The sequence below is a fragment of the Danio rerio genome, chromosome 21, assembly GCF_049306965.1.
Source record: "Danio rerio strain Tuebingen ecotype United States chromosome 21, GRCz12tu, whole genome shotgun sequence".
NCBI lineage: Eukaryota > Metazoa > Chordata > Actinopteri > Cypriniformes > Danionidae > Danio > Danio rerio.
Genome location: NC_133196.1, coordinates 26,050,597 through 26,063,035, shown reverse-complemented (window position 1 = coordinate 26,063,035; position 12,439 = coordinate 26,050,597). Strand labels below are relative to the sequence as shown.

At 35.4% G+C, this 12,439-nt stretch overlaps 1 protein-coding gene across 22 annotated transcripts in view; it reads left to right on the top strand.

Annotated features, from left to right (window-relative positions):
- Positions 1–12,439, top strand: part of arhgap32b (Rho GTPase activating protein 32b) — a 138,845-nt gene that overhangs the window by 61,566 nt on the left and 64,840 nt on the right. For all 22 annotated transcript variants that reach the window (XR_012396796.1, XR_012396793.1, XR_012396795.1 and 19 more), the window contains 2 exons: positions 3,162–3,253; positions 3,408–3,492. Coding sequence is in view for 16 of the 22 variants with exons in the window: in XM_073935356.1 (XP_073791457.1) it covers positions 3,162–3,253; positions 3,408–3,492 (177 nt within the window). In the remaining 6 variants the exon portion in view is untranslated. The remainder of the gene's footprint in view (positions 1–3,161; positions 3,254–3,407; positions 3,493–12,439) is intronic.

Here is a 12,439-nt window from a genome sequence, read left to right as displayed (position 1 = left end):
GCCATTTAAACAGCATGGTGTAAAACGTCAAAATGATACTGGACACAGCATCCAGCTGAAACTAGCAAACAACAATTGCATCGCACTGCAATGCGCCGAATGTATGTTAGGGCCCATAGTGTTCAAATGTCTCAGGTTGGTTCCTGTAGCAAAGTTGAATTTTGGCCAGTCGATACGTTAGCCTTCAGTGTCGCATCTTGTTCTTTATATGATGATTTGGTTCTGTTTTTCTATTTTCTATCACACATGTAAAGCCATACTGTAGTCATGCATTCATTAATGCAGAATAGCCCAGCATAAAGCAGCTGGTACATGATCTCTTTTTCATGAATGAGCATTGACCTCGACTGACCTGTTAAAATAAAAGCACTGTAGAAAGAAGCATATAGGATTTATATCCTCCTATGCCCAGCCTTTGCTCAGTATTGAATTAGTTTTATTTATGATTATTTCACCAGCACTGACATACTTGCATTCAGTGGTGCTGATAAAAAAAAAACTGTCTCCATGGCAACTTGACTGTTGGCTGATGTTGTTTTGAGCACAAACAGATTAGTGAGGACATATCAAGGGAATCACCATGTTTCGGCTCCTTCGCATGACAAATTAATTTACAGTTCTTCAGCTCAATTTTACACCATTGTGTACCAGGGTATTAATTTAACTGGTTAATTGTTCATCAAGGTCATCTAGCTCTAGTCGCTGTCGTCTCTTCACTGTTGTGACCTAGTTACTCTGTCACTTATAGAGAATTGGGACTGTGATCAACAGACTGGGTGTTACAAATAATGAAACGGATCCAGATTTGGACCAGACCCAGTCGAGTTTTCACGCCTTGTTTTACACCCGCAAAAACTAGTCTGTTCAACCGCACGGCTCATTTGAAGGCTGCATGGTCAAGAGACTTTTAATAAGCTTGTGTCTGGCAGCTAAGAGACACACTTGCAAAGCATTATTCATATTTCATGGACGTTTCGAATCACTGGCTTGTTTTGTTTGGCCTTGCCAGATGACTGTGTTTCTCGATTGGCTAAGCATTGAAAAGAGCGGCAACAGAATTTTATAAAGCATACCAGCTGTCAAAAGATTTAGATGCAGGGTGCACAGTTAGCCTTTATAAACCGCAGTTCAAGGTCTCTTCGTTTTTTGACATAGTCGTTTAACCTGTCTTTGACCCTGTTGTAGCCTATTTCTCTCCTTCCATTACTCAGCAGATCTGTTCTATCATGCCTTATAGGTAGTCGCTGATATTAAATCATGTCCTTGTTATACTGCGAACTTCAAAATGGCTTTGTGTTTTATTGAGAGTGATTTGTCTCTTTTTAGCTCTTATTAAAAACTCTTGCACTGAAAGATTTCTGTAGAGTTGGGAGGAGACTTTTCATGTCCGGTTAAAAACGGTATTAATCATTTGGGTCAAGTTTCCACCCTATAGTGAGTAATAAGCGTCAGTGATGTTATTTGGGCTGCAGGAATCTGGCTAAAATCAGAATAACAATGTTTTTTGCTTAAAATTAAGATTTTAAAATCAAGACTGTTTTCTCACAATTCTGTAGATGTGAAATAAATGTTAATTGGGGGGCTATTTTTATTGTTATTTCTCAAACATATGGTAAAACAACAATTACAATAATATTTCTAATGTTGAATTATTGTGTTTGAGACGTATGCTTGTCATTTGTCATTGACATTATTAGACCATTTTTTTTTCACTTTACATAGGCTAGAGTAGTTATACTGACCCAGTAAACATTTATTCTCGCGCACAACACTTTGTGTTTGCTATGAAAGTAAAAACATCAAATGCTTGTCGTAATCATAACTCTAAATTGTGATGGTCGTTTAAATTATGTGCATGCTTTTGGTTTCACTTTTCACTGAAGAGTATGCCCAGGTCATGGCTGCCGTCACTTTGAGTTTAATTTGCAACAAACTGATCGCTATTTACAACTTTATTACCTGTTATTCACAGCCTATACAGGTTCTGTTCTCTAAAGTAGATATACAGCGTGTCCTCTCGATAGTAAACAAACAGTGCGTCAGGTCGTGTGATTTAGCGGCCACCACGAAATGTCATTACATTGACAGAAATTACATTTTTGGGTTAACTATACCTTATAAATACAGAATTTGACACTTTTTACATCATTTGGAGGTAATAATTTTGCTAAACAATGTATGTAAAAAAATGTGAAGACTTGTGCGACCGCCTTTATGCTTCTGTCCTGACCTTGAAAATATAATTTGCTAAAATCACAAAAAAGCTGAATTAAGATCGTGTGTAGGGTCAAATCGAGGTTGCGAGTTTTTTTCCCGATAAATCATGCAGCCCTAGATGTTATTATAAAATGATATTCAGTTTTATTGTAATAATCGGTTAATCTGTCAATTTATATGAATAAAAAGTTGGGGCGTTAAGTAATTGACAAATAAATATATGCACAATGTTTTATAAATGAATCAGATAAAAAGGTAGGTGTTATTTATTGTTATTTTTTTAATTTCATTTCGCAGTTAGGAATGTGCATTATTAATGATGATGATATTTGGGAAATTGTTGATAGTATTAATTGGATAGATTTTTTTGGTGCATGGACTCTAAATGCTTTTTTCTTGCAAAGCAAGGGGCATACTTGACTTCAACTCTTACATTTTACCAAAATAAAAAGTTTGTTCTGAAGGATATTCAGACATACCACATCTGCCATGTTTTCGCTGTCATGTGACCCTCGTATCATCTGTGTTGCTTCACTTCTATTCACAAATTCTCTTCTGTTTCCTCTTGCAACACTTTAGAAGTAGTAAGCTTTCTTTCATTTAATTTATGAATTTAGACATTACTTTGCTCACATATTGTTTTCTTTATAATATTTGCGTTGACATACTTTGCGTTGGACGCTTTTTTAAATCAGTGGCTAGGTTCAGGGTTTAATAAAAATGTTAGTTGTTAAACCTCTTTTTTAATTCATTGATGTAACAGCGTATCAGTCTGTAAATAGTTGTATAAGATTTTAAACAGTACTTCTGTTTTGTTACTTCGTTCATGGTGTGAACTGGAAAACCCTGAGATTTGATGAGGATGGGCTGTGAATGTGTCCAGGGACATAGACTGTCATGTCCAGATCATGCATTGAAAAAAAAAATGTGTATCTTTCTTTCAGGCACGAAGTGCTGAAATTCCAGAGCTGAGCTCTGAGCCGCTCATGCGCTCCTGCAGCAGCACCGCCAGTATGAAGGTGAAGAATGTCAAAAAGTAAGTGTCATGCTTTCACACACTCACAGTTACAAAGACTCCTGCTGAATTCAGTTCATAATGGCAATACTTATTTTATATGTATGGCCTAGACTTCATTTTATAGTGAATATTGAGCTTGATTTTTTATTTATTTTTTTATTGATGTTTTTAGGCTGTCATTCACCAAGGGCCATTTTCCAAAGTTAGCTGAATGTGCCCACTTCCACTATGAAAACGTTGATTTTGGAACAATACAGGTAAGATCTTAATCTCTAAATAGCAGTGAGCTTTCTCTAAGCACAGAGTGGGTTCCAGAGACTGGACTTGAAAGGGAAAGTGCTGAAAATGAGGCACAAGGGAGATTAACATCTGATGTGCATGCATGTCCGTGTCCAGAGGTGTGCAGATAACACCATAGTGCCACAGCTGGGAGAGGAACAGCAGCGTTTCTCTAATGTGAGGCTCAAGGGGATTGAAACCGAGGATCAGCGTGATTGAACATCCCTCTCAATCTTTCCACTGCAGTAGCATTCATTCAGTCAATTTCCTCTGCTATGGCTGGGCATTAACAATGGCAACTACTTCACTATACAATGCACATCTCAGGGCATATGTCACGATTAAGCCGTGATTCATGGCTATATCATAATTGGATCTCAATGACGAAGTCTCTGCATGACAGTGAGAAAGTGTGCTGTCTGTCTTTCTCTTCAGTTTAGAGTTTGCAATTATCTCGACAGAATACTTCTAAATGCAGACAATTATGTTAATGAATGCATCATAACATTACAGCACTTTATACATATACACATTTACATAAACTTGTTAAAACGTCTTATGAAGTTGGTCAGCATTTTTTAAGTGATTTTCATGAGAGTTGACAGCCCGAATTTAGTTCCAAAAGATTTCTTCCCGCCTAACTGCTAGGTGGTGGCTATGTTTTTGCAGCTGGCTCCTTGTTACTGTGGTGATTTTACTATAGTAAATCCAATGTTATTTAAAAGCAACCAGTTTAAATGGATGATTTGAGCTTTGTGACATGGCTGGATATCTTGCTGTGACTTGTCATATCAGGGTGTGTACACTATGGTCATTTGAGATGGACATGATTGGCAATGAAACTCAGGCAAACTGCGGCATAAAAATAATGCTTATTTGTTTGTTAGAAGCCCAGTGTGTTACAACACTGCCAGCAGCTTGAGCCTTTGATACAAGACAGCAAGGATCCATGCTTTCCTGCATACCAAATATTGACCCTGACGTTTGAATGTCACAGCAGAAATCAAGACTCCTCAGACCAGGCAGACCTTTTTCTGGTCTTCTGACCTCGAAATTTGTTGAACCTGAGTGAACTGTATATTTTGAGTTTTTCCGTTCTTAGCTGACAGAAGTGGCACAGAGGGAGGTCTTCATCTGCTGCATAGTAGCTCATCTGCTTTGAGCTTTCACAGGATGGTTTAATACCTAGTGAATATATGAGTGTCCTTTGCCTTTCTATCTACTGACCCAGTCTTGTTATTTTCTTCTGACCTCTGGTATCAACAAGGCATTTTCGCCCACTACTAAAAGGATTTCTTTTCTCTTTTTCCTTTCATTCTCTGTAGATTTTAGAAAGGTTTGTGCATGACAATCCTGCTACATCAGCAGCAGCTTTTGAGCAGTTTCTCAAGCTATTTTATCTGGCACCAACAGCCAAAGTCAGTTCAAAGTCACTCAAATCATATTTTTTTCTGCATCCTGCTCCTCTCTTTGAACAGATCATCTTATATTTACGTGTCTAAATTCATTGATCATAGTTACATTTAACAATGACAGTACAATTTAAAGTTGTTTAACAACTACTTAGAAATGCACCAAAGTGTTGCTTCATTTATATCATTTCAATTGCTAGCATTATGGGATATCTTCTGAACTGTTTGCTTAAACCACTTAATTCTCCTCTGATTAATACTTAGAGGAACTACACTTAAAACTGTGCACAAATAATCCATAAATGTTAATCTATAAATGTAGTTTACAAATTCATAGTAAATTGTTAGGCTTTTGCTGTTTTCTTGAGTTATTAGCAGGGGTGCAACATGAACTGCAAGTGAGAGAGGAAATAAAAGACACAAGCATAAGGTAAAATGAGATGCTCAAGACATAATCTTTAATGATATCTATTAAAAATAATTACAGAGGCTTTTGATATAAGAATAAGAGGCGATCATAATCTAAATACATAGGCCTATTTTCTGTCGAGCTATCGATTTAAGGTAGCCTGCAAAACGAAAGAAAAAAAAAAGTCAGTTCTTAAAAATCAGTTCTCAGTGTTTTTGTTTTGTAATGTAAGTTTGTAATTTAAGTGAAAAATATCTATGTCAGGACTATTTATTTTTACATTTTATTTAGTTTATTCTTTATTTTCTATGCTGTTGGAAACACTGCAGGGGTTCTGCTGTTAATATGTTTGCATGTTAAAAATAAATCCAGTATTTTAAAATGTAATATTTGATGTGTCAGACACAAAATACATGCGTTTTAATTAAATAATAATTCAATACTAATCTGACCAGTTAACCATTAGTAATCTGTTAACTAGTGGCGGTTGTCGGTTGGCAAAATTAACCGAAATGAGCGTCCCTAGTTCAGTATAAGATGTGTTGTTAAAAAATAAAGGACCATGTCAAATAAAAATAGAGAAAAAAAAAACTATACAAGCAAAAGCATCATAATAAATTAAAGCAAATAAACATGCAAATGTTTTTCAGTTTTTCACCATGTAAAATTACTTTTCAGGTACAGAAAATGAATTATATAATCAATATATAACACTGCATACTGTATATAATATTCACAGTATAAATTAGATAAAGGTTCAACATTGAGTTATAGCTGTTCAGTCTAGAGAAGAGCAGCGAGTAATTTCATTATCATTTGCTGTTTAATTAATATTAAAAACACAGACAGCAGGAATAAGATGTTCTCACTTTAATACAATCACAGATGCAGCACTATGATAAAGTTACAGACAACACAATTTCTCAAATGCTTACATTTTAAGCAATAGCCAAATGAATACTCAAGTAAGGCACGTTGCCATAATTATTTGTCATAATTGAGTTTCTGTTGAGAAGCATGACTTGCAGGCATACATTCTAAAATTACAGAGTCAGTTCAGAGAGTAATTAACAAAATGATGATAAGGCAAAACACAACTTGAAATTTAAATGCAAAATCAAAAAAACTAAATACACTACCAGACAGAAGCATTGTCGCATATACAAGTTTTACAATAATAATAATAGATCAAATCAATAGTAATAATCAAGTAAAAAATAATAAATCAATAATAACTTGACTTGTAGTGGATCAAATGGTGTCAGAAGTGGCTTTTATGCAAAGGCTATATTTAAAGGCAAAGGCTTTTTGATTTTGCTTGTTTTACCAAAATAAAGTATAATCATACCTTGATTTTTAATGATTTAATTTGGACGGTAAGGTCTGATTTTGCATAGACAAAAGTCTTGTCACTTAAGAAATGCACAATATAAAATATAAAGTCATTGTGCAGTGGAAAAAGAATTTATATTGTGTATGACTCCCATGAGCTTGGAGGACTGCATCCATACATCTCTGTAATGACTCTAATAACATATTAATAAAGTTATCTGGAATTAAAAAGAAAGGGTTCTTGCACAACTTCAGCCTTCATTATAATTCTTTGGATTTGTCTTAAATACCTCTTCCTTCATCTTACCCTAAACATGCTCAGTAATGTTCATGTCTGGGCTGGCCAATCCTGGAGCCTCTTGACCTTCTTTGCTTTTAGGAACTTTGATGTGGCGGCTGAAGAATGAGAAGGAGCGCTATCCAGCTGAAGAAATTGCCCTCTCCTGTGCTTTGTAATGTAATGGGCAGCACAAATGTCTTGATACCTCAGGCTGTTGATGTTGCTATCCTCTTTGCAGATCTCTCACATGCCCCCATGCTGAATGTCACCTCAAACCAAGATTTTTCCTTCACCAGACTTGACTGATTTCTATGAAAATCTTGAGTCCATGTGGGTCCCAATAGGTCTTCTGCAGTATTTGTGATAATTGGGATGCAGTTCAACAAATAATTTGCTGGTAAAATCTACCTACTGCCTCTTTTCTAAATGATCAACTTGAAGTTATTATTTGTTGTTCTTACAACTGAGATCAACGACAAGACTTGTCAGATAGTGTATTGAACTGTGAAAGTCATACTGAAAATTATATTGAGTATTGTGCCGGGTTTCTCCATAAGGACAAACTGAGATGTCATTTCAAACTTATCTAAGTTTTTTAAACTAATCTAACTACTAATATTTTCTCCAAAAATGTACAGGAAACATGTCTAACCTATCACCATCAGTTTGCAGAAAGGGATGTTTGTGTTATGAAGCATATGACTTGTTGTATAATAAATGACTCATGAACCATATGACTAGTGTCCCTTGAGAAAAAGGGTGGGAACCACTGACTTAGAGGAGCTTGACAGCTTAGGTCATCACTGTACTTTCAGTCTGAGGCAGTAATAGAACTCCAGACTCTGAACAAGATTAGAAAGCATTCACAGAACACACATTCAAACCTTAAAAAACACTGCACACAGAACCAGAAATAAAAGCACTATTTTTGACTTGACTTCATCTGAAGACATGATGCTCATGATGTTAGACATAAAAAAAAAGAAAGAAACCCGATGCATTGATGCTTTTGTATGTAATGCCGAGAGTACCAGTTCCTGCTGGTGATATTTATCGTTTGAAGAAGGAAAGAAAACTTTACTTATCTGCACTTCAGACTAGATGAATAGATTCAGCTTCTTCACAGTGCCTTTCAGAATTGCTGTTCCCTTTCACATATTTTACATTTCTCATTATAAACTGTATCAAGGCTCTGTGAAAGCCTAAAAGGATTGGTGGGAATGCTGAATAGCGCCTTGTTGTGTTGGGACAGGAGGTGGGGTGGTGCGACAGTGTCGGAGATCCCTGTGCCTCTGTGTTTGGGATTAAGGGTATAATGGAGCGCTCAGAGAATGAGAAAATAGATTGGCATGGTGTCGAGGGCCAGACAATTGGGAGGGAATGAAGCAGTGGTTTCTTCAGGAGGCCTGCACGGTGAATAGTAATCCTGCTTTTGGAAGGAATTGCCCTGGGAAAGCCGAAATATGAGACAGCTATTTCACATTCACGCAGTGGAGCGTTGACATTTCAGTGTTACTGTTTATAGATGATTGTATAAAGCGTTATGTAGATGCGCAGCAGGTTGTAGCTCACAATGGCGTCCAGTAGAGGGCAGCAGCTTCTTTTTTTCCCCACCCGTGCAGCATGGTACCATGGCGACAATGAAGAACATCAATAATTCTCTTTACACTGCTGCATAATCATGGTTTATGCACAAAACACAACTAAATCCGGAAAAGTCCTTTACTGCCTTGAACGAGCGAGCTTGTGGTTGCACGACAGCTGCTAGAACGGATACATCAGCCATGTTTGCTGTGTTCCTACCAGAGCCCTGCTTGTCATCCTTGCGCTGGTGATTTATGAATGGTTTGTAATTACAGGCAGATCACTAACTGATACTCCCAAAAGAGCAGCAAAAATGACTGGGTTTCCTCTGCTTTTAGAAATGACTACAGAAAAACACAAAATTTTTGCTGAATGCATTACTGTGGACTTAATTTTATCTTAAGAATGCACAATTTATTATTTGTTTGTATGTGGTGATGTTAAAATCTCACCTAGGCTGGATTTATTTGGTCAAGAATGTTCTAAAAAAAGTGACATTTTCTAATATAATTGCAATTTCCAGTCACCATTTACAATTTTGTCATAAAATGGAATTATCTGTATGGTGGAATGTCACTGATACAACAAATTATTGTTTAATAAATCAAAAGGAACACAGTGTGCTAGGGCTGGACGATATTGCAAAATAAATAAATAAATAAAATATCACGATATCATGGTTCATATCATTCGATATAAATAATTATTGAATATTTTTTTAACAATCCATTGACGAATATTAGGATTTTTGTTTATTTATTTAACAACTTTATTATAATTTACCAACATTACTAAGGCAAATAGTTTAAATAGTCAAAAACAAAAATATATTTACTAAGGCAAATGGTTTTAATAGTCAAGAAAAAAAATATTGTAGTCAAAAATTGTAATATATTTACTAAGACAAGTTTTAATAGTCAAAAGCAAAAATATTAAAGTCAAAAACAAAATATATTTACTAAGGCAAATAGTTTTAATAGTCAAAAACAGAAAATATATTTACTAAGGCAAATAGTTTTAATAGTCAAAAACAGAAATATTATAGACAAAAATCTAAATATATTTACTAAGGCAAATAGTTTTAATAGTCAAAAACAAAAATATTATAGTCAAAATATCGACAAAACTTGGCAATGGTGTTCGGCCAATAAATATCAATACAGATTTTATGCCAAGCCCTAACTAGGGCTGCACAATATATCATTTTAACATCAATACCGTAATGTGATCATTCACAACAGTCACCTTGCAAGTAAACGCAATGTTGAGTCTGGATTATAATTGATCATTTCCACGTGTTTTTGAGGTCTTTGTCTGTATGAGGATTTTATTTTAGCATTCAGGTATAATAAATTGTACTGCGTGTAACTTTAATATCGATGGAAAGTTTAAATTATTTACACAACGAAAACTATAGGGCGTTATTTTACATTTGATTATTCAATTGCTGTATACTGTGGAAAAAAATAAAACGCTGTTTATATCAGTTGTAACTTTTCCTTTATTGTATTTATGTATGTTTTTATCCATCCAATCCTAATCTAACCTAATATTGTTAATTCTTTCTAAATGGAGACAGTCAAGTCATCTGGTGAAATTGGATTCTTATCGCAATATATGGTGCAGAAAAGCAAGATATTGCAATGTTCCATTTTTTTCAATATTGTGCAGCCCTACTGTGTACATCTATTCAGGTTATAAAATTTCTAGTTTTTATCAGCGTTGGTCAGATTATTATTTTTTTATCTCAGTGAAGTCTCTTAATTTTTCAGTTTGTACTATTTTTGATGTGGTGGCCTGTTTAGCTGTACCGCTGAAGCTTCATTTTCCACAGTGCTTACATTGAGCAATAATTGCTCACGTGGCTTTGACACTTTTTGCCTGTAGTGTCATTCATTGATTTCATTTCTGTTGCACTGTTGTAAATTGGTCATGTGACATTGCTTTTAGCAATATGTGGTTTAGATTTTCCTAAATTTCCTTTGTGTTCGTGTGTGTACTGTATCTGTGTTGTTTCCTGCACGACTTGTGTTGCATGACATTTAACTATTGTGGTTTGAACCTCCGGAGGTGACTTTGCTTTTGACGTCTTAATTGTGTTGTTGGATACGGTGGCCAATTGTCTGTTGGTTCATGCTTGCACACAATGGAGGGCTTGTCTGCTGAAGCCTTTCATGACTGTTGCTCAGCTCTGTGCCACAGCCGTGTGGTAACTGGCACCGTCCACTTACCAAAGCCAGACAAAAGCACCACTTGGGTTTAATTACAGATATGTCTTAAGTTCAACGGCTGCTGAAAAAGCACAGCTCTGAAATCTGTGTATAGACAACACGTGTATGTACTGCTAATGTTTTGAGAGAATAGTTTCCAAAAGCACCCCTCCCTGCTGGTCAACGTGCGCGGGCAGTGGCCGTGTTTTTAGTGTGCCAATGTCCCTTCCCCCATTTTCTGCTCCAGGCTCATATAGCTACTCGGTATACTTTGTGGATATATGACCCCTCGACCTAGAGCTTTCGTTGGGTCAGCCTGTGCCAGGAAATGTGCTCAATGCCCAGCATTCGGCACGGTCTATCATGCTGCCCTTTATAATGTGAGCTTGCTTGTCCCAAATTGGTTTCACTGGCTCCTGATTTAGAATATTAAAGTATTTTACAGGTACGTGCAGCATGACATTGTTGGATTTCTTATAGCTGGGACTGCATTATTATCTATATTGCCCATCATCTGATGTTGTTTATATAAGGGTAATGGGTATGCATTTGTGCATGGCTATCAGTGCATTTCACAGGTATTAAATATACCCACTGTGGTAACCGGATTGAAACACACATAAATTATACATATTATACATAAAAAAAACTACATGCAACAAACAAAACAACTATATTTTGATTTATTTTGACATTTTATACACCTTTTCTTTCAATGGGTTATAGTTAATAAAAAAGGCTTTTGAGAAATTCACTATGGCTCTTACTTGTATGCTACTTAGGAGCCATGTGCACCCACTGACAGGTAAAGGCTGCTCTCTTTCACTAAAGTTGCTTTATTGACATGACATATGGTACAGTATTGCCAAAGCATTTTAGATATGTAGAAACTATGCAATATACTAGGATAAATTAATAAAATATACAGCAAATGAGAAATAAATAAAAAAAAATTATTATTTAAATAAGGTAAATTAGTTGATTAGCCATTTCTAATTGTGTACAAATATTTTGCAGCCAGTGTGTTGTTCTTTCCGAGTATATAGTAAAGTTTAGTTATTTATTAATTGATTAATCATTTAATGTTTCTCTCGCGTCTGTGCGCACGCAGTCAGTGTGAGTGTTGGTGGTTCTCGCACACAGAACCAGCAGTAGGAAACGTGCAGAGTGAGAGAACATTTTTCCACTGGTTAATCATTAGCAATTGTTTGGCTTTTTTGTGCAAATACAAAAAAAAAAAAAGATGATTATAACTGTATTATTCATGTGTCACCACCAAATATATTTCGGCAGCCGTTAATATACCTGGATGGCCTTCCCAATTAAAGTCTATGTGTGGGAAACACTGACTAATTCTCAATTTCATTTGATTCAGATTATAAAATCTGCATTTTAAAATTTATAAAATCTGTTTTGTTGACAAAGTGTTGCTCATCATGTGAAGCATGTCTGCCGTATAATAACTATAAATATATAATAAGCTTTCTTTAATTCAACAGTAAGGAAACTTATATTTTGTTTTATTATGAATTAAAAGAATGAATATCTTTTTGGTTGTCTTTAAGACATTCTGACAAATCGGCACACATATACCAATTTATTGAATTTTTTTTTTGCTGTTTGTAAAATATATATGTTGACGTTACTAAAATATATAAGCTTGTAGGGATGTGGAAATAACACCGTCAATACAATAGT